The sequence below is a fragment of the Mesocricetus auratus genome, unplaced genomic scaffold, assembly GCF_017639785.1.
Source record: "Mesocricetus auratus isolate SY011 unplaced genomic scaffold, BCM_Maur_2.0 Super-Scaffold_100019, whole genome shotgun sequence".
NCBI classification, from domain to species: domain Eukaryota; kingdom Metazoa; phylum Chordata; class Mammalia; order Rodentia; family Cricetidae; genus Mesocricetus; species Mesocricetus auratus.
This window is the reverse complement of record NW_024429200.1, coordinates 23213420-23235076: the sequence shown is the minus strand read 5'-3', so window position 1 is coordinate 23235076 and position 21657 is coordinate 23213420. Positions and strand designations below refer to the sequence as shown.

Sequence of the window (21657 nt, the reverse complement as noted above, 5' to 3'; positions counted from 1 at the left end):
TGTCACGTGACTTCTCCTCTCTGCCTGTATCAGAGAACATGACCTCTCGTGTTTTGGGAATCTTGGAAATACCTGTTTGGGATATTGCATCATCAGCTTTGTCTCTCACTCAGGCCTTTCTCCCCGCTTCTCAGGCTCTAGTACTTGCCATGATCCTGCCCACACCCTGTGTTTTCCATTGGTTCTCTGCTTTGCACAAAAAAAGTGTGTCTGTGAGGAATCTTCGTTCCCTGTTCTCCTTGAGGACTGAATTCTACCCCATTTGTGGCCTGGTTTATTTCTACTCATACAGCTCTCTGTTAACTTGTTGCCTCCACCAATGAGCTTCGCACTTTGCAGAGAAGAACACTGTGTCTTTGTGGGCACCAATCAGTGTTAGTAGAAGAGAAAGTCTTACAAATAAACATATGTCTTTCTTGTTTAACAATGAACTCCAAGCAACTACTGTTGCCTTCTGCTTGTTCTTGCTTCGATGAACACTCTACTTCCTCAAAACACCCATTCCTTTGTACCTTAGCTACTGCTAAATCTATTGAAATCACTCTTTTGAAGGACAACAAGTAGTACTTTCCTATATGGACTATGTTATTCTTGAGATCCTCACCTAGCTTCTACAACACGGAAACAATGCTGGCTCTAGGTGTCACAATGCCTTCTTGACTCTTCGCTTAGTTCTTTAAATGTAGGTATTCGCCCAGATTTAATTCATTGACCATCTCTTTTTCTTCTAGTTCCACCACAAGCATACCAACCTAGGTTTTAACTACTACTTCTACGGATACACCTATGTGGAAGTTTATTTTTATTATTCTAAATGAAGTACCAAGTACCCCAAATTTTGAATTGCATTCCTTCCCGATTCCGCCTGCCACTGTGTCCCTTTAAACAGATGTGTCTCCCCTGGATCAGCCAAGCCTCTCATCCATAAGGGCAGCTTTCCTCAGAAACCTTTCATTATTCACCTCTGTTGTTTGGCATGGATGTTCCATCTGCTCAGAAGTTTTATTTGTCATGTATCCCAAGCACCTGCTTCCTGATAAATAATGTGAACCCTTCCAGCCATTCCTATAGTAGAACGTTTACTCATTTCCCATCACTTATTTAAACTCAGCATGCTTAAAAACCAAGTCTTTTAGCCAACTTCCTAAAAGTTGCTGCCTGCCATGCTTTTGTAACTCATTCTACTTCTTCCCAAATGACTCCCAATCATCTCTACCTCCTCTTTCTTCTGTCCAGCCAGGTGTCAAATCTGACTTACTTAACTGAGCCTCCCATTGCCTCTTTCTGTTCTTGGATACACCATGTTGCTTCTGGCCCTCTTTCGCTTCATTCTAGGCCATCATAGTTGACGCTTAACTATTTCTTTAAAGCTCCCATATAGAAATTTAGTAGAACCAAAGTCAACAAAGATGGACTCAAGCTTTGAATCTACTGCTTGTATTTATTTACACACTGATTTAGTATATATTTGCTTGATGCCAGCTGTGTTCCAGGCTCCCCTGCATCCAATTCTTGGAATGCAGTAATGAGTCAAACATCTGCTGTCCTCCTAATGGACCTTACAACATAATGAATGTGTACCTATTTCTCATATCATGATCATATACAGAAGCCATCTCTCCCTTTCTTGATGCTTGTAGTTTTGAGGTTTGTGCTATGTGGGTTGTTGTAATGACAGTTAAAATAGTCATCAGTCTCTGTGTGCCACTTATTAACCAGTTTTAGATTCACTGAAAGGCAGGAACCATGTCCTATTTTTCATTTCCCATAGTGTAAGCACAGAACTGTGCATATACTAGTTGCTTGGTGATGTTGAGTATAGTTTCATAGATTCAAGGTTAGTTTTTACCATAGCTGTAATGCCAAATATGGTTTAAACATCTTTAGCTCTCTGAGAAAACACAGGTGATAGGTATTTAGTTTCTTTCATTCTAGATCCTCTCTACAATACCCTACCACTGCTCATATCCATTAATAGTAGAATTCACATATCTTTAACCTGTGCCCCTTATACTTTTAAAAACAGAATAACAAACCAGTTGCGCTTCCTGGGAGAAACACTGGTGCATGTGTAGACCATGGAATGCTGAGATAATGTTCTTGGTACTAAAGAGCTTTTTTGACTTGATAATGAACAGTATGTTGTGTTTTTTCCCCTGAGACATGGCTCTAAAACTTTAGTTCTGAAGATTAAATTTCACTTTACACATTTCAGCCTGCTGATTTTTGAAGTCCTAGGGATCTTGCATTAAGCATTTCTCTGTCTGAAACAATAGGTTAACGATAGCCAAATTATAACCATACCTTTTCCTTGCACACAAGATCCTATAAACAGCATGTGATGGCTGGCTTCTACGATTTATGATTGTTTTCTTCCAAAAGGAAGCTAAATTTAGCCTAGTAATTCTACATGCTCCCAAGGAAACAATGCCTGCTGTGATTTCTAGAATAAATGAATCTGAACCACAGTTCCTTTACTTGACTAACCAAGAAAGTTTAAGTACCAACCTAGTCATTAGCCACAGATATGAAACCACATTAAGCAACCAGCAAGGGGTTAAGAAAGAATGTGCAATGTTTCTTATTCAGGGGCTGAATGTCTTTCAGTTGCTACATGGGCCTCAACACAGGACATTGTTTGCATCACATAATGGGCCTTGAAAATTACTCGTTTGTGGCTTGACTTCTAAAATTAAACTATGTGGAGTCATGTCCAGCCCTACAATGCATCTTTATGCGAAGCCAGCTAGCAGTTTTTTGTTTTCATCCTATGTAAAAAACTCCAATTAGGAAATGTTATTTCTGCTAGTGAAGCTGGAGTAAGGCTTCCATTTTTCCTCTTTGTTTCTAATGACGACTAAACAGCTCTGGCCTGACTGTGTCTTGGCAGATCAACTTCTCACAATGAAGGCTTCCACCGTGCTGTCACCTGGCGTTCTGGTGCTGCTGCTGACCTTGCTGCCGAGGAGCCATGGGGACTGCAAGGAGGCCCTGGGGAAGTCCGAGATGGACATGAACATGAAGTATCAGCTTCCCAACTTCACCTCAGAAACCCCCATCCAGAACATCGCCCTATACGGGCATCACATTTACCTCGGAGCCACCAACTACATTTACGTTTTAAATGACAAAGACCTTCAGAAGGTGTCCCAGTACAAGACTGGGCCCGTGTTGGAACACCCAGATTGTTTCCCGTGTCAGGACTGCAGCGGCAAAGCCAATTCATCAGGAGGTGTCTGGAAAGACAACATCAACTTGGCTCTGCTTGTTGACACATACTACGACGATCAGCTCATTAGCTGCGGCAGCGTCAGCAGAGGGACCTGCCAGCGGCATGTCCTCCCACCCAGCAATACTGCTGACATACAGTCCGAGGTCCACTGCATGTTCTCCCCACAGGTGGATGAAGAGCCAGGCCAGTGTCCTGACTGCGTAGTGAGTGCCCTGGGAGCCAAAGTCCTCCTGTCTGAAAAGGACCGGTTTATCAATTTCTTTGTGGGGAATACGATAAATTCTACTTACTTTCCTGATCATTCGTTGCATTCGATATCGGTGAGACGCCTGAAGGAAACGCAAGATGGTTTTAAATTTTTGACAGACCAGTCCTATATCGATGTCTTACCTGAATTCCGAGATTCCTACCCCATAAAGTACATACATGCCTTCGAAAGCAATCATTTTATTTACTTTCTGACTGTCCAAAAGGAAACCCTCGATGCTCAGACTTTTCACACAAGAATAATCAGGTTCTGTTCTGTAGACTCTGGGCTGCACTCCTACATGGAGATGCCTCTGGAGTGTATTCTCACAGAGAAAAGAAGAAAGAGGTCCACAAGGGAGGAAGTGTTTAATATCCTCCAAGCTGCGTATGTCAGTAAGCCCGGGGCCAATCTCGCTAAGCAAATAGGAGCCAGCCCGAATGATGACATACTCTACGGCGTGTTCGCACAAAGCCAGCCAGACTCCGCTGAACCCGTGAATCGATCAGCAGTCTGTGCATTCCCCATCAAATATGTCAATGAGTTCTTCAACAAGATTGTCAACAAAAACAATGTGAGGTGTCTCCAGCATTTCTATGGACCCAACCACGAGCACTGTTTCAATAGGGTAAGTCATAAGGGCTTCCCACTTAAAATTAGGTATAAAGCAGAATAAATGACAGTCTAAAGAAAAGAATATCAAGGCTTTTCTGTGGTTACTAAATGATTTGTAATTCAAAATATTTACAAATTCTTTGTAAGAAAATTAGGAACTTGAGCTTCATTAATGATTAAAATAGTATCTTATGAAATTTAATGTGGGGACTGGGGAGGTCTGTGAAATGTTTGTTGTGCAAGCATGGGGAGTTGAGTTCCATTCCAGGAACCCATGTGAAGAAAACAGGTGTGATGGCACATGCTTCTAACCCCAGTGCTAATAACAGAAATGCCTTGGACCAGTCAGTCAGTCATTGGAGCCTAATTGGCACTCTCCAGGCCAGTGAGAAAGACTTTCTTTCAAATAAATGAATAAAAACAAGCAGGTACTGAGCAGTGACACCCAAGGCTCAGTTCTGGCCTCCATGTGCCTACACAAAAAATGTACACACACGTGTACACACACACACACACACACACACACACACACACGGGGGACACAATAATATAACTAAAAGAAAAATAATTTTAACATTTATATTTCCATTCCTGCACACTTTTTGCTTTGAACTGATGATCACTAAAAATGGTATTTTCGCAGGAAAATTGTTGTTGGTTTTTTTTCCCGGTTTTTCGAGACAGGGTTTCTCTGTATTGTTTTGAAGGCTATCTTGGAACTCACTCTGTAGACCAGGCTGGCCTTGAACTCACAGAGATCCAGCTGCCTCTGCCTCCCGAGTGCTGGAATTAAAGGCATGTGCCACCAACGCCCGGCTTTTGGTATTTTTTAAAAATAAAGTAGAACTTGTCATCTGTAAGTAGAGAATTTTTTCTACTATTCAATTAATCCCTTGGTGACAGAACCTAGAGAGTCCATTGCAACCTTGGAAGTTGATTTGAGCCTAGATTTGCACAGATAGCATGGTTGTACCTCCTAACACAGGGATCCTTAGTGACCATAACTGAGCAAATTGTGTTACTTTGAATCCTGTCTATAGACATTTGGACTATGGAAATGTGAGTCTTGTCAGAGCAGTTTATAACTACAGGTTATAACTGCAGCTAGGAAGAACATTCAGTATGTACTTGATAAGAGAAAGTGCCTAATTCTACTGCAGCATACCCAGGACATATGCACTCAGGAACATCTGGCTGGCTCTTGATGAGACGCATGGGATACTTCCCTACATGAAAAAATATTTAACTGTTTTTATGGAGCTCAAAAAATACATCCTTTGCTGAAACTAAGGCAAAACGTCCCTCCTTTCCTCTCCAAAGTCTGATAACACACACACTCCAGTCCCGACTAAGACATATTGCCCCCTCACATGTTTAATATACTTCATAAACTCTGTAGGACACAATGGGATCCTTCATCAGGCTGCCTTTTTCTTCAGTGGAAAATACTACAAATGGATGGAAGAAAACTGGAGGGCTTTCAGAAACCTGTAATTCAAAAGTGCAAGTGTGATATGGAGAGCATCTTGGAGAAAACACTTGCCCTGAATCCTGCAAGCTAGCTGAGCAACAGGAGTTTAAAGAGCCTATTGGGAGTTTCTCCAGAGTTTCCAGGGCATATGACCTTGATGCTTGGATTTTGTCCTGTGAAAGTTAAAGAGACAGTTGGCTCTGCAGGGCCATACTGGTATCTTATCTGGTTGTTTTATTTTGTACATTTCAGCCTCCCGGTTGTAAATGCTCTTACTCATTTTTAGAAAGTCTCAAAACCTTCTGAACTTTATCTTACCCGTTTTGACGTTTTTAGTGTTCCAGGAGGAACAAAGAGGCAAGATTATCCAATAAAATGCAGACCAGTTTTATCACGCAGGAAAAAAATGCCCCAAAAGCCACACCTGAAACCATTGTCACTCCCATCTCAAAAATTCTTGTGGGAAACAAGACATAACTTGCCAGTAGTCTCCTTGCAAGGGAAGCCAAGTTTTGCAGTGGCCAAATTCCATAAAGACAAATAACCTGCGAAGCTCCGTTCTTTAGTTGCCTGTTTTTCTTCTCCGCTTACTAATGGCTTAAATTCTTCTGAAACCGCATCTGCACACACTCCTCTCTCACATACTGGGCCACAGAAAGTTCCAATAATCAGCATAAGTCATCTTCCAGCTTTGCCATAAACGATGGCAGCAAGAACAAACTGATTTAAAGGACGTGAGCTGTTAGGAAGGCTCTGAGAAATAAGATGACTTTGTTTTTGTCTTGGCTGAGTAAATTGACCAGACATCAGGTGACCCTTCTAATGATATCTTAGAATTGAGTCTTTATATTTAGCTTGAAATTTCATGACTAGACACACATTGAGTAGTTTCAATATTAATATATTTAATACATGTATGGACAGACTTGAGTGTTCTCTGGAAAAGCTGAAAGATGCTAGGGTGGTACCTTTCTGCTTAGGCTCCTGCCCAGTCCTCAGTGAGTGTAATAAGATTCATCGGAGGGACTTTTTGCCCTCCTGTCTCCCCACCATATATAAAAAGTATCTACTGCAGGATCGAGCATTAGGTACCAGGAAAAACCATCTTCTGTTTAGGGATACAGCAGGTGTTGCAGGCCTCACTTGCTTATTGATGGTCAAGTTATGTTGCTTTCTCTCCCCTCACATTTAATTAATGTATCTAGCCACAGTCTACAGGCATCTCCTCACAACTGCAACAGGAAAGCCCCTTGAGTCATCCAGTGATTCTGAGAGTGCATTATTTTCATCCCATGTCTTATTTGTGCTTCAGAGCTTGTCTCTACATATAATTCATTTTCTGGGAGTTTATCCCAAGCCATAGGTGCCCATCCGTGGAATACTAGTGTTGTTTGTTCTAATAGTCCTTCTCTAAGGATATGATCTTAGGCCAGATGGTGGTGGCGCACGACTTTAATCCCAGCACTCCAAAGGCAGAGGCAGGCAGTTCTGTGTGTTAGAGGCCAGCCTGGTCTACAGAATGAATTCCAAGACAGCTGGAGCTAAGAATATAGTCTTGAGTCTTATGATGCACACATTTTTTTTTTCTGTTGAGTTTGAATGTGGCTCTTAAAGGACTTATTTACAGTGATATCTAACTGTGAATTTTATTAGTATGTACATTCACAATAATTTCAAATTCATTTAAAATATCTTTTTAGCCTTTTTTTTAACCATTCATTGGTGAACCCTTATAAACGTCTTAATTTAGTATGGACTCATGTTGCTTTAGGCTAATGTATATTCCATTGGCTGTTATTGAGCAAAATGAAATCATTGAGAAAATGCCCCTATAAGATGGAAACTTTGTTATGACCCAACTTTAGGAGAAAAAAAAACTCCTCCTATTTGGAGATAAATAGCATTATAAATCCCTTAATCCACTTAAAATTGCTAGAATCTCTACCAGTCTTACATAAGGAATTTATTAACTTGAAAGTCCAGAAAAAAGTAATTTATGAACACTGAGATAATTATTGCAAATGCAAATCAGTGTTGAATAGGAGAACTATTTAAAAATCCCCAAATCAGCAGCAATCCTATTCTGTAAGTATACTACTTATTTTACTTGGAGACTTGAAATACTGTATTTTAGAAAATCTTTTTACTGGATGTTGAGATAGGAAAGATTCTTTATATAAAATATGGTTAATGTATCGCACCCTTTTCTCTAGAGTCCCATTACCAAAGTTTCATTGTATTGTGTAAACAGTTGAAAAAGTAAACATCTTGGTCATCATTTTTTAGGTTTTTATTAAAATTATTTTCATATAATATATTTGAGCATATTCTTTCCCCTCCCCCAACTCCTCCCAGATCTCCTTCACCTCCTACTCACCTAACCTCATATTCTCTCTCCCAGCTCTCTCCTCCTCAAAAAAAATTTAAAACAAAAAAGAAAAACGAAAAAACAGTAGATGAAAAATACCAGAACAAAACAAAAATCACACACACACACACACACACAAATAAATAAATAAATAAAACAGAGAATCTATTTTGTATTGGCCAACTACTCCTGAACATGGGGGTTTGTCCTGAATGTGGTTGATATACTCAGTGAAGTATTGGTCATTTTAATAATGAATAATGGATCAACAATTGGGGAAACAGTGATGCTTGGTACCAGGCACGCCTGGGTGATAGGCCTGGTTTACAGAACACTTCTGTGACTTCTGCCCTGATGCTTAACTTCTTGTAAGCATAAGCTATTTCACAGGTGCTCACAAAGTGTGCAGTGATTCTGTAATCCACCTGGCACAGTAAGATGACTATAAAATTAGCTCCTTGGGTATAAGTATAGTCTAATGAAGAAAACTTAGGTCCAAGATCTGGATTCAGGCCGGTACCCCACTGTTTTCTACCTGCTGACCTTAAGAACTTTATTTTCTGTGGATAGTCTGGCCTCCTGTGGAACCTATCATATGGACAAGTACAATAATACCCAACAGTCCTGACTTGGTCCCATGCTCATATTAAATGGTAGCTATTACTATAAAATGCTTATATAAAGAGCGGCAAATTCAAATGATAAGTTTCTTTCTTTAAAGAAGGGGAATATATTGTGGTTCTGTTTCTCATGAGAGTCTTCACTGCTCTCTCTATATGTTACGAGTGACCAAACTCCATACAGCTTAATTAGTTAATGTCCAAGTGGGCTGACACCGAGGGCGACAACTGAATCCAATTGCATTGCACTCATGAAAATCTGCTTCATTCCCTGACTTAAATTTTAAACTAACCTTGGCACAGCAAGATATCCTGCTTCCTTACTTCAAGTCAGACTTTGCATTAAGAATTAGACAGTACAGCTCCAGAAAGAGTCAACCGCGTAGGCTGTTCTTATTGAGTTTCCTTGTTTCTCAAATATCACTTGTACTCCAATTCAAAGGGTAGCCAACTGCTTCCCAAAATAAAGGAAGCTAAAGGTAGTAATTTTCCATGTCCGTTCTTGAGTGCCAGGGTTAAAGGGTCACTACTCCAAACAGTTAGAGGGAGAAAGGAAAGCAATAACAGCAGTTCTCAATAAAAATCAGGAAAAAAAAAGATGCAAGCAAGGAATTAAGCATAAGCAGAAAAACAAACATTCGGTGATGTTTCTTATCACTATCATAAAAATGATAGATGGGTAAAATTGAGTTACATTTAAGTTGTAATGGAAGAAAATAATTGCAGCATTCCATCAGGAAACCACAAGGTCCATTATTGATCTGTCCTCCTCGGGGCATGTCTTGTAATATTTAATAAAATAAACAGAGATTTATAACTCTCTATAGGCCATGTATCTATAATCTCCCACACTATTCAAACTGTAGATGTGGAGTCAGCATTAGAAATAGCATCCATGTCATTTGACTGGTTTGCCGTGGCTCATTTAGACTATGTAGTGCTCTCAAGAGAATGCATTTTGTATTAGGAGTGAAAAATGTAAAGTCAGATTACAAAGGATCTTTTTGGCTTTTTTTTTAACTTCCTGTCCTCAGAAATGAGGCTCTGTTACCCTTTGTGTACTGTTACTGAGGATTCTTCATTCTTGATATTAGACATTGCTCCAAACTTAAACATATATATCTTGGCTGTACACCAAATGTAATTGCTACCAAAGCAAATCTTTTAAGAAAGAAAATCCTTGAGGTTCAAGGATTCGATGTACTTTACTTTTAAAAAATCTAGCTAAAACTACTAATTTTTCACTTGATGCTTTTCCATAGCTGCTGACTCTATTCTCTTCCAGACCCAGCAAGTTGCTGCTTCCTGGATTATTTGAATTCTCCCTGCTGTCCATTGCATACAACATGGCACCATGCATTTTTTTTTATTTAAGACGAACTTAAAATTAATTTCGTTCCAGAATTTCATAATGTTTTCTGATTTCATTGGGCACACCCTGGGGGATGTTTTTAAAAAGCAGCAAATGAGCCGTTGATGCCTCTTGCCTTTTCCCTATTTCCCTGTAGCCCCCATATGTATGTTCCCAAGCCCATCCCAGAAGAGAGCTAAAAATGTCACAGCACAATGCTTTCATAAACCAAAAGCAAAAGGACAGAGTTCAGGCTGGCACTCTGGCCAACAGTGCAGGTAACCTTTACCTGGGCATGGTACTCACTCCGGATATGAGTAACAGTCTCTCCCACATGTGGGACAGCTGAGGTTAGCCACGCCCCTTCAGTTTAAGAATGCATCCTGTTCTTAGTGTCTTTCAAAGCAGGGCATGACTCTGTTAAGTTGCTGATCCCTAAATGGTGATTCATTTAGGGAAATTGCTGGATTGCCTGTGTTGGACAAGAAGTCCAACAGGAAAATAAATAGATTTTGAAGGTGACTTTTGAAAAAGGTAACATTCTGAAAGAAAGGCACTAATATGGGATGTTTCCATTCTCACATTCCACAGTTAGAGGTTACTGGAAGCATGCGGAACCCCACATGTTGATAAGGATAATTATCTATTGAGTAATAACAGACTTTTTAACATACTGTAATATTTCAAGTGTTGGATGTTGCACCCTTCCTCCAGACTTCTGTCTTAACCATGGCCATCCCTCCCTGTATTCTTATCTCCTTTTTCAAACAAGAAAAACAAGGCTCTTCCAGAACTTAGAGAGGACTCACCAGGAATTTCTGCCAGCACTTATTTATGGATTGACACAAATATTGATACAGTGGGTTCAGAATGACCAAGTGCCCAGGTATGTGCTATAAGTCACATCCCCAGTGCCCACGGAGGGCTCGAAAGTATAGGGAAAATGAAACCAAAGGCTTGCCTACTCTTGAAGTCAATAAAACTCCTTTGACTTTTTTTTTTTAAATCATGGATGTGATAAGTGATTCTAGGATCCTGGATACATTCCAGTCTGCTAATTATATATATATTTTTTCAAACTAAAATGCTCCAGGAGGGTTCATTTGCATATGACTCATCAGTTAAGCAATATTGACTTCCTATTCTAAAAGCCAGAATCTACCTTGGGAAAGCAATTTACTGCACTTACCTGAGACCCAGGCTAATGTGAGACGCTTCAGGAAGATTTGCCCATCTTTCCGAAGGAAAAGGAAAGGGAAATGTCTAACTAATACATGCTAACACAGAATGAAACTTTGTTTTAACTCTTCTCCATGTTCACATGTGGGAAAGATGGTTTATAAATCACATTAAAAATGCATTGTTACACTTCACTTACCTAATTTGGGTATATTGTCGAAGTATTCATCAATCAGAGGACATTAAATGGCAGATGACACCTCAGATTGCGCTCTAGGTAAAAGGGGTGAATTAAGGTCATTTTGAGTTTGGAAGGCATTCTGATGTAGAGCTGACTTTATGGAAAATTCAGTTTGTTGTGTTGTCATCACAAAACACATAGATGATTCATGGTGAACTACAATGTAGGTCTGCATACCAGGAAAGTGTGCATTTGAATGCTAAATTTTCCGCTGATAATTTACATTGAAAATATCTGATTAGCACTTAGCATCTCACAGGCAGCTTGCTAGCACTGAAGGTGAAGAGGCGCTCAGGATTTGGGGACAAAGCAGGATTGAACTGACCCACCGGCTCTGAGTGAATCAATAGTGTTTAGTGCTAATGCACTAAACAGGTTACAAGCACTAATGCGGTGGCAGTCAATAGCAAAAATGAATGTCTCCAAAAATTATCTTGACAATAAAATGTGCAATGTTTTCCATTTATTTTCAGCTAACTGCATTGCAAGCTTGTTCTTCCAATCTTATTAGTTTAAGCTAAGTACCAGAGCCTAACTGTTTTATTTAGGGCATAAAACGAGCAGATACTTGTGAACACTGTTTTCAGCAAGAGTCAGAAGAAAAGGGATTTATTGTGCAACCAGGATTCAATAGGAAGCCCAATAGTCACTGACTGAGTCCTAACTGGTAGTAGGGCAGTGGGAAACCAGCAGCACGTGACACTTGTTTCCATGCAGCAATGGATTAGTATAGATGACAGTGAGTGACCAAATCACTCAGGTAGACAAGATGTCCTGCAATTCATGAAATATGACATAATCTGTGAATATAAATGAAAGGCAATATGTAAGTTTTATGGTTTAATCTTAAAAGACTGCTCTGGAATGATAAAAGTTAGCTTTTACATGAAGCTTGAAACTATAGAAAAAGCACTATATCTTTAATGTATTTATAATATATTAGGCAAGCGTATGCCGTGTCTAATACACTAATAATCATGATCTATTGCATAGCCTATGTCTGAAGCATAAATTACTGCATTTAACTTTAACTTTTTGAAGTGCGTTGGGCCATGAAAGCACATTATTTTACACTTAACAAAAATATCAGAAAGTGTAGTGCCCTGTTGAGAGTTTAACTTTTAAAAATATATCTCGTTATACAAAATGATCTGCGTGTTTTAGTAAAGCTTAGTGTGAAGTAGGTCGTGTATGCACGACTAGAAGCTGTAGGTACTGTTTTAGCTGTACTGGCTCACGACCCCTCACAGCCTAGCACCCCATCAGCTTCTTTGGAAGTAAATTGCTTTTCTGCTGGGATGGATTATTTCTTCTTTGGCTCTCTGCCTCTCTTTTGTGTCAACAGTCAGTGTTTGTGGAGACATTTCTTCTGCAGATGAAAAGGGCTCTCCTGTTACTCATGAGTCCTATGACGAAGAATCATGCACAACTCAGAGAACACAAAAATAAGTCCTTTTGAAACCCACAGCATTATAAGCGTTAATAGAATGGGAGGGAATGTGATGCTGAGGAGGCCCAAGTCACATTGTCCTTCTGGATCTGCACAGCGTACCCTTCACAATCGCATCCCTTTTTAGTGTGTTTCCTGCTCATGAGGATCATGTGGCTGCGGGGCCAAGCGGGAGCCAAGTGCTCCCAGGACTCATGCCCACCTCACGAGCACCTCCTGAATGTCCCAGTGTGTGCTCTCCAGCCAGGGCCATCTTTGTGTTGCCAATTCCTTCATCTTTGCTGCACACGCGTAAAGCCTTTCCCATTCATGTTAACCACCTTCATCTGTTGACATGTATTTAATTATACAGATACCTAAATGGGGAAAGGTCTCAGTAAGGAGGCATTTGCCATGCTTTACTCCCAAGCGTCTGCATTGTAGATCATGACAACAGATGCTGCTCCTTTGACCTTAGAAGTCTCAGAATAAATCTCTATATTTAAACAAAATAAAGAAAGAGAACATGTGAATCATGGGAGTATATGGACAAATTTGCACAAGTATTTCTATGAATGAATCGCAGTTTCATCTGCACGAGCTGTGAAGGTTTGAAGCGCAGGTGTAAAAATATGGCTGACAGACCCAAAGAAACGCTCACCTTTCTCTGTGCTTGTTAGTTCACTTTTGTTTGACCAACAAAGAAGGGGTGTTTGCCAAAGGGATGGGAGGCGTTTAATCTTCCGAGCTTGGTCCTGTGCCTACAAGTCAGGCAGGTCACTGGCTTGCCCCTTCCTGCAGCTTGTAATTACAGGCAGAGGGCTATCTAGTTTCCAGGAAAGTGACCAGCGTCTTGAGTGTAATGCACTGTTAATAAGCGCAAGTGGGTGGAAGAAATATACACAGTTTGGGAAAAGAACGTAGGAAAGTGAAACTATTTTCTGCATATTTTGAACAACATAAGACAGTTTAAGTCTCTAGAAATGCCCCTGAAGTGCAACAATAGAGGTGAACCTTGGGTCACGTTAGGTAATCCTGGTACTTAGTAACTTGAATTATTATGGGGACTTTACAATGGGATGGGATATGTCTGATAATTTGTTAAGTAGAAACTAATTCGTGGCTCCATTGTCATGGTAAACAAGAAGCAGTAACTATGTTGAGAAATATTTTTACTTTGGAAAAAAAAGCCCATTACATGGAATTTATCTGGAGACACTGTGGGGACAAAATTAGCACTGTTTCTTACTCTCAACTAAGTTCAGATTTCTTTAAGTATGATTATTATAAAAGTGGTGACTCGAGGTAGAACTAGGCATGTAACATACCATTCCAGTCTTCTCATTGTCCCAATGCTAGGAATACCCACCGGGATTTGAAAAATAAGATATGTACGTGGCAGTTAATGCTAGCAGGTGAAATTTGCAATTGAGGTTGAAGGGTCCAATGCTTAAGATTTAAGTTGGTGACATATACAAGGAAAACTTAAACGTAGTCCAGCCTTGCAGGTGGTGTCACGTTATGGTAAATTGTGACAATTTTCCCACCTACTCAAAAGGAAGTTCCTTACTGAAAAATGAGAACCCGGCCTATTTCCATTGACTCTAGGGAAGCAAAGGTGAATGCTCTTGCTGTCAGGTGGCTTGCGACTCTGGAGAGAAGACAACCACTGGATTGGTGCACAGCACGTTGGGAAAGTGAACACTGACATTTTCCTAAACGAATGCTGCTTCTGTATTAAAGCTTTCCCTGCATTTTTGGCCCTGGGAAGAATCTGCTGTAACTCCCAGAACTTTATTTACTTCTCTGTATGTTAATCGTTCAAGACATAGTTAAGAAACGGTCACATTTCTGTTTTGCCTGTGACTACATAATAAACTCTCCATTCCAGTGAATGGGTGGATAGCTACTTTAACCATGATAACAGGATCGCTTCCTTTTACCTTTTTTGCTTTAGTGTGGCTTTTATTTTATACCTGGAGCTACAGGTAAATCACAAAATAAATTGAACTATTGTTTGCTTAATGCTCTGTTTCCTTCTAGCCTATCCTTGTCTATCAACCTCAACCCAGTTCCCCAGTGGCTCAGGAAACCCTCCACTGGGATTAAGTAATCGTTTACACAACCTCTCTCATTCATTAACCCATGTTGACATTCTCCTCCTGCAGCCCTGCCTTGATTAGGGATTCCTTAAGCGCCTAATCCAGCTGCGAGTGTCGATGCAAACAACACCTATTTAATCAGGAAATTTAATATTTCCAAGGAATCATTTGGCCTGCCTCAGCCTTCTTCGTGAACAGTCTCCTATTCCATCTTCTAAATAAGATCTGGATTCATTCCCAGTAAACGTGTAATTTAAAAACCTTTAATTTCTCTCTTTCTATGTATTCATAAAGCAGAAATAGAAAATGATATTGCTTCTATCAGTTTTTTTGTTAGTATGTTAAAAAAATGATGCCAATGAGATAAAATTAGATCACCCTAGATCTGTCCTCATCTCTCCTGAATCTGTCTCCAGAGTCTCGATGATGTGGTAATCCTTCTTGAAAGCAGAGTGTTTTTACAGCTACAACCATAGGAACAATCTAGGGAGTCCCCAGTGGTGGAAAGTAAAGTCCACACTCATTAGGCTGATATTGAGGGAGTCCCTTACTTGGACCCTTGTTTCCTTCACATGTGATAGAATGCCAACCAAGAACTAACTCAGGGCAGAAGATAACAGAAGCCCCTGGCTTGCACTGCTGGCCACTTTCGGGCATTTTAGTATCCCATCACACCTATGCCAAGTTACCACTGAAACAGGTTTCATCACTGACTAAAAACTAGGAGGAGAACTGCACCAGTGGCTCTGGGAACTGGTATGAAGTGGCTCCAGTGCTTTGCTGAGCTCTGCCCTGTACCCAACCAATCGCTGCTCAGGTCTGTCAGTCTCCCTCATAGCCCCGCCTTCCAATACGTGTTCCATGCTGAGACTCGATTTCCTCCATCACTCATTTTGACAACCTCACATTTCATCTCCATCCCTTTTTAATTCTCCTAGTCTGTAGCTCCCCTCCCGCCACACCCCCCCAATAGTCTAAATTTTTGGGTTTTATGGTGGCATTCATTACCCATTTCAACACATCTCTTACCACATGCAGAGTGATGCATTTTTCCGCTCATATTGTCATTCCCTTGATATGGACGACAGATTCTAGCTCCATATATATATATATGATACTTAAACAATTGTTTGAACAAAATACAGACTTATCAAACACGTCATTATAACACAGATCCATATTGCAAGTAAGCTATTAAAATGTTTATTAGCAAAAATACAATTTCCTGTAAACTACCTTTTTTGTTCTTCCCCTCAGATCTCTAAGAACTAATTTATAGAGTAGTGGTTTTTTGAAGATTTAAATTAACAGTGAGGAGAAACTAAAAAGTTCTATTTCTTCGAGCTTATGTGTTAAGGTAGAAGCTCCAGCCCCGCCCCTGGCATCCGCATACCCAAAGTCTGGGATGTTATGGTGGAAGTTCCACCCAAACCCCCCACCCTATCTCCCTCAAAACCCTGCTGTGTCTCAGAAAACCGGCCAAATGATGACCCCTCCCCCAGAGGTGCTCAAGACCACTCCCACGGGGAATTTAAACTGCTCCCTAGAAAATAGATATGTGGTTTTCTGGTCTCTCTCTTTCCCATCTCCTCTCTAGAGTTTGGAAGGCCATCTGGGAGCTCTGTATCCATCGAACGTGGGCTTCTTCTAATTTGGTTTGATTTGGTCTGATTTGGATTGTTGCATCGGCAGAGGGGCTTTTAGATGTGCAGAAACTTTTCAATATGTTTCCTCCCTACACTCCTAAACACTGCAGATACACATGTGCACTCCGTCCACTTTGGGAAAATGATGAATCAAAGAGGAAAAGATGAAAGATGTAAAGATAGAGGTATGGAAGGTGACCAGATAGAAATCACTGAATTTGGTAGTTAACTGAAACCAGAAAAGAGTTAAATCCATTAAGATGCTTCAGAGGGAGGACATCTCTGCTCCTTCGGATCTTCTGGAACATTCTCAGAACTGAGTGATACTGTTGGGGAGAGGAATTTTGGACATCTACTGGGTATTGCTCGAGTAGTGATAGTCACAGTGGTTCCCTTCCTTGACATTTGCCTTTGCAACCCACAGGTTTTCTCTGCTAGACATCAATCATGGTTTCACATTTAAAATGATACATGGATAATGAAAAGAACAAATGTCTTTATCAGTACCACCCACTAGATTCCCCCTCACTTGGCACCATTTCCTAGTCAGGAGATACATGCTAGGCAGAGAACCCCTCTCCTGAACTGGAAAAGCCCATTTGAAATGAGAGAATCGGGGTGGGACACTTTGCCCACTCATGAAGTTTCTGTTAAGTAGTTCAAGTCTGAAATCAGATGAAAAAAACATGAAATGGGTCTCACTTGTTAGTGCTAAGATGGAAAAGAGGGATAGGAGCTGTTGACAGGTGGGTTAATGACAGGCTAGAATATCGTCATGGAGTTCAACAATATACAAGGGCGTGATTGAACACTTTGTTTCATCCATCTTTCACCCCTTCTGGTCTTCCGCGAGGACAGTCATTAGATACTCCTTATTGACAGGGAGCCTGCTAGACCCACAAGGAAGCTGTGACTCTTACTGCAGTCAGGAAAAGCAGCTTCCCTTTGATTGGTTAATGTAGCGTAATGATTGGCTTTGTGTCATCTGCTTTTCTAATATCTCTATGAAATAAGTGCATTGCAGTTTGGTTTCTCTTAACTAAATAGAGAAAGACAGGAAAACCTCCTCACAGCATCAAAATCTGCCATACTTGGAACAATTTTATGAATCACTGTCATTCCTTGCTGAGACTGAAGCACAATATGAAGGCTGCTAACCAAAACCACATGGGCTCAGCCTGTTTTATATCTGATTCACCTTAGGAAATGATAAAGATGCACAAGTTCTAACGTTTCCAATTCCAAAGCCCCTATCATTGTAGAATTTTGAGTGTTCTAATCCCAAGAGTAGACATATATTTATGTATGAATGTGAGCATTTGTACACATGCAAAACAGAAATCCATACGTACGTACATAAAATATAATCTGTTCCAAGAATTTATCCTTCTGTTGTCCAACTTCTGTCAAGATGTTGCTCGCATCCATCTCTGCTACAAGGGTTTGCAGCTGTTCAAGCCCACACCAATCTTCTTCTCACCCATCTCTAGTCTCATGGCACTCGCTGCCTAGGCAGTGTTTTCAGTTACATACCGGCTGAGTTCTTTGTTGTACGTAATTAGTCGTGTGTTTTCATGACTTAGTCTCTTGTCTCCCTACCTGCACAATGCCTTCAGAAAATGGATTGAAAAACCATTTTGGCCCATGTGTCAAGTTAAGAATGATTTTGCATTTTTAAAGAGTTACATACATACTCAAAAAGTAATGTCATGGGGTCCTATGACCTTCAAAGTCTAACATATCTATTATGTTTCTTTAATTCTTTGAAAACTTCATAAATACGTATAGTACATCCTATCATACCCATTCCCTATTTCCACCCTCTAGCTTCCCCTTCCCCAGCAAATCTCCCTTCCAGCTTCATGTCCTATTTTTTTTATGTATAACCCGTTGAATCAATTTAGTGCTGCTTTATATGCACACGGGTGTGGGGCATTCATGAAGGGATAAATATAGTCTCCTTCTTGTCCCTCTCCAAAATAAAATGACTCAGTTAAGGGTGAGCTTTGTGGTCCCCTCCCGTCTCCACACTGGAATCTTTGACTGGTTTGGTCTTGAGCAGGTAACCATAGGAAAAGCACAATACTTTCTTGATAAAACAATGAGAAATATGACTGGGGTTTTGGCTTGGTAGGAGATGATATGCTTAGCATTCGCAGACCTTTGGGCTCAGTATTCAGCAGTGGTGGGGGACGGTGAGGTTCAAAGATTTATAGAATTCCTACATCCAAGTAGAGAAAATCTTCCCTCCCAAATGGGGAGGAAAAATGATGGATTTGAGTCAGGCCTGTCCAAATATAGCCTGCAGGCAGATGTGGAGACATGCTTGGCCCTGAGGGGTACAAACCCAATGGGTGTGTAGAATTAGGTCACCACCGCCAGGCAAATGAGCCTCTGGCTACAGCGTTGCCACCTGGTGACTCACCAGCACTGAGCCAGCAGCTGGCCAACCAGAGGCCTGTTTGTGCTATGCTGGTTGCTGGTCAGACTGAAAGGATCTCCTTTGCCAGCTTGCCTTTAACTCTGCGCCCAGATTTGCTCTTCTGCTAGGCTCGCAGCTAGACTGCTAGAGTAGGCTTCAGGCAGTCATGATTCCAGGCCGGTGAAGCCATATCTCAGAATCTCTTCATCTAGGGGAGTCCGTGGAGGAAGAACCAGTGAAGAAGCATCTTCCTTTCAAGCTCTGCCCTGAGAACATCATCAGGCTTAAGTTCTCTTCTTAGCACAGGACAAGGTCCAGGCAACACCAACTTTTGACACGAAAGACTAGCCTGCTCTGCCCAGGAGTTGATTCTTCTGCATCGTACAGCAAGTCCTGGCTTTAGTGTTGATCACTGAGAAGTTCAAGTGACCGGAGAGTTAAGCTTCGTCTGCAGGAAGCATGGCTAGACTCTGAAGTCCAGAACCCTGTTCATCTACCTGCAGCAGTCCCATGGCATTCCTACAGCCATCGCAGTCAGGGAAAAAAACCGAGCAGAGCTCCTGACACTAACACACTTGAGTGTTTAGCCAACTGGTGAGGAAGTCTAAGAAAGGGCACTTTGCATTTTGAAAGCCAAGTCTACTGCAAAGCCATTACCAGAACTTATGCAAAATGTGACTATGCATAAAGTTTACATTAAAATATTCTGTTAATCTGCTGTGGTCAAGGATGTAAGAGCTGGTATGAGTAAGCTGGAATGGTTTTACAAAACTACATTTTAAAAAATTATCTACATGACTGATTTAATTATCTATAGACAAGCTAAATCTGTCCTATAGATCAATTAAAAGAATCACTATTTTAAATATATCACATCCTTAATTACACTGAATTAAAGGTAATTACATACTCGCTGCATACATCACAGTGTTAATTGGGGAAAACATTTTGAGTCAAACCTCTTGAGGTTTCTATCACTTCAATTTCGTTTTTATAAAAAGGAAAAAATAGTATGTCTGAGTCAGGTGAAAAAAAACAACAAAAAAACTGGCAAGTATTCATGATAATGAAAACATACACACACAACACAAAACACTGAATTAATTAAGATATTGCTTCAAAGCCTATAGTGCAGAGTAATTCTTTTTATCTCTAGGATGAGATATAAGATAGAGGCTAGGGAAGGGAGTTTGCAACAAGTTTTGTGTGTGTGTGTGTGTGTGTGTGTGTGTGTGTGTGTGTGTGTGGTGCACAATCCTATGAGTGTATATGTTGAGGTCAGCCATAGTACAAAGTGAGTATGTCTGAGAGGTAGCGCTCTGTACCTGTTGCTTTGCAATATAGAGAGCTTAAACCAAGGCTCACTATTAAAATCCCATTGCTAAGGCTCAGAGAGCATGCAGCTATGTGGGCCTGTCCTGGTCTCTGGGTTGCCCAGGATTCTCAGCAGGAAGAGCGATAAGAGGAGTCCCCTCTCCTGCAGCAAATGCTGGGACATCACTTCCTTCTGAAAATCACTGTCCTTACCCCTACCCTTTAGCTTTCTTCTCTGTGAAAAGATGAAAAAATCTAGATACGGATCCATGTATTGTGAAACTAGAATGTCCTCTACGCTGTTGGTTCTTGGCTCCAAATTGCACAATCTTTCAAGATCAAGAAGTCCAGTAGCACCTGTCCTGGCATTGTGCAATGTCTCCACATAGAATTTCCCTGGGGAAAGATAGAGACATAGCTCCATGTTACTAATCCTTGAAGACATGAGTCTCAGTGACTGATTTCCCGAAGGGAGAGCCTTGAAGTTCACAATACCAGTACTACACCAATGCAGGTGCAGATTTATATTTAAACTTTACATCTGTGGGAACGGGTGTATGGGGTGGATGCCCTGGTCACAGCACCCTCTTTCCACTGAAGCAAAAGTCAGCAAGCTCCTGTAGGCTGGTAGACATTCCAAGGAACTCCCAGAGATCACCTGACCCAATCCCTTATTCACCCCACTAAGCAAGCTGATTCAGAGAAGGACTTTAATCTCTGCTGGCTTTGCAGAAACACAAATTCTCCACCAAGGCTGATCACCTAGGCATGATGGGGGGCACTGGGGAAAAAAGATATGAGAGTTCCTGTGTCTCAATGACAGAAAGTTGACAATAGTTTATGATCCGTGATAGTTCCACACACTATACATCGTATTTATATCCCAGAAAATGCATTAAGTAACTCTGTTCCCTAGGTCAAGTTTGAGATTTTAAAGTTCACAGATGTAGACTGTGGAAGGTACAGCCGAATAAGAGGATGAGCAGGACACTCAGAGAAACCTGGCCCTGAAGCAGCCCTCTTCTAATGGAGTGCTTCAGATGGTCTAAGATTTTACATTGTTCATTGCCACTTTAAGCAGCCTCCCTTGGCTCTGTCTATCTCTACAAAATGAATCAGTGATCACCAGTGGAAACTCAATTATCAATCAGTCGATCTCTATTGAGTTGCTGGTACACCCCAGTTATCTGCTAGGCCTCAGAATAATCCATAGTACTTTAGCGAAGAAGCACTTCTAATTAAATAGCAGCTAGTGCTCATTAATACATCAAAATAAGTGTCCAGAACTGAAACATTTGCTTAATTACAAGATGCAACAGGTTTATCATCTCTAAGATTTTCTCAGTTTGCTAATTGATTGCCACTTAAAATGAAGAAATTGTCGGTGCATAAAATAGAATATTTTAGGTGGCTTTTAACC

At 40.7% G+C, this 21657-nt stretch overlaps 1 protein-coding gene across 2 annotated transcripts in view; it reads left to right on the top strand.

The window, feature by feature from the left end:
- The window catches only part of Met (MET proto-oncogene, receptor tyrosine kinase), a 110940-nt gene that overhangs the window by 22540 nt on the left and 66743 nt on the right, over positions 1-21657 (top strand). For both annotated transcript variants that reach the window (XM_013121157.3, XM_005080933.4), the window contains one exon: positions 2891-4107. In XM_013121157.3, coding sequence (XP_012976611.1) covers positions 2905-4107 — 1203 coding nt within the window. In that variant the 5' untranslated portion in view covers positions 2891-2904. The remainder of the gene's footprint in view (positions 1-2890; positions 4108-21657) is intronic.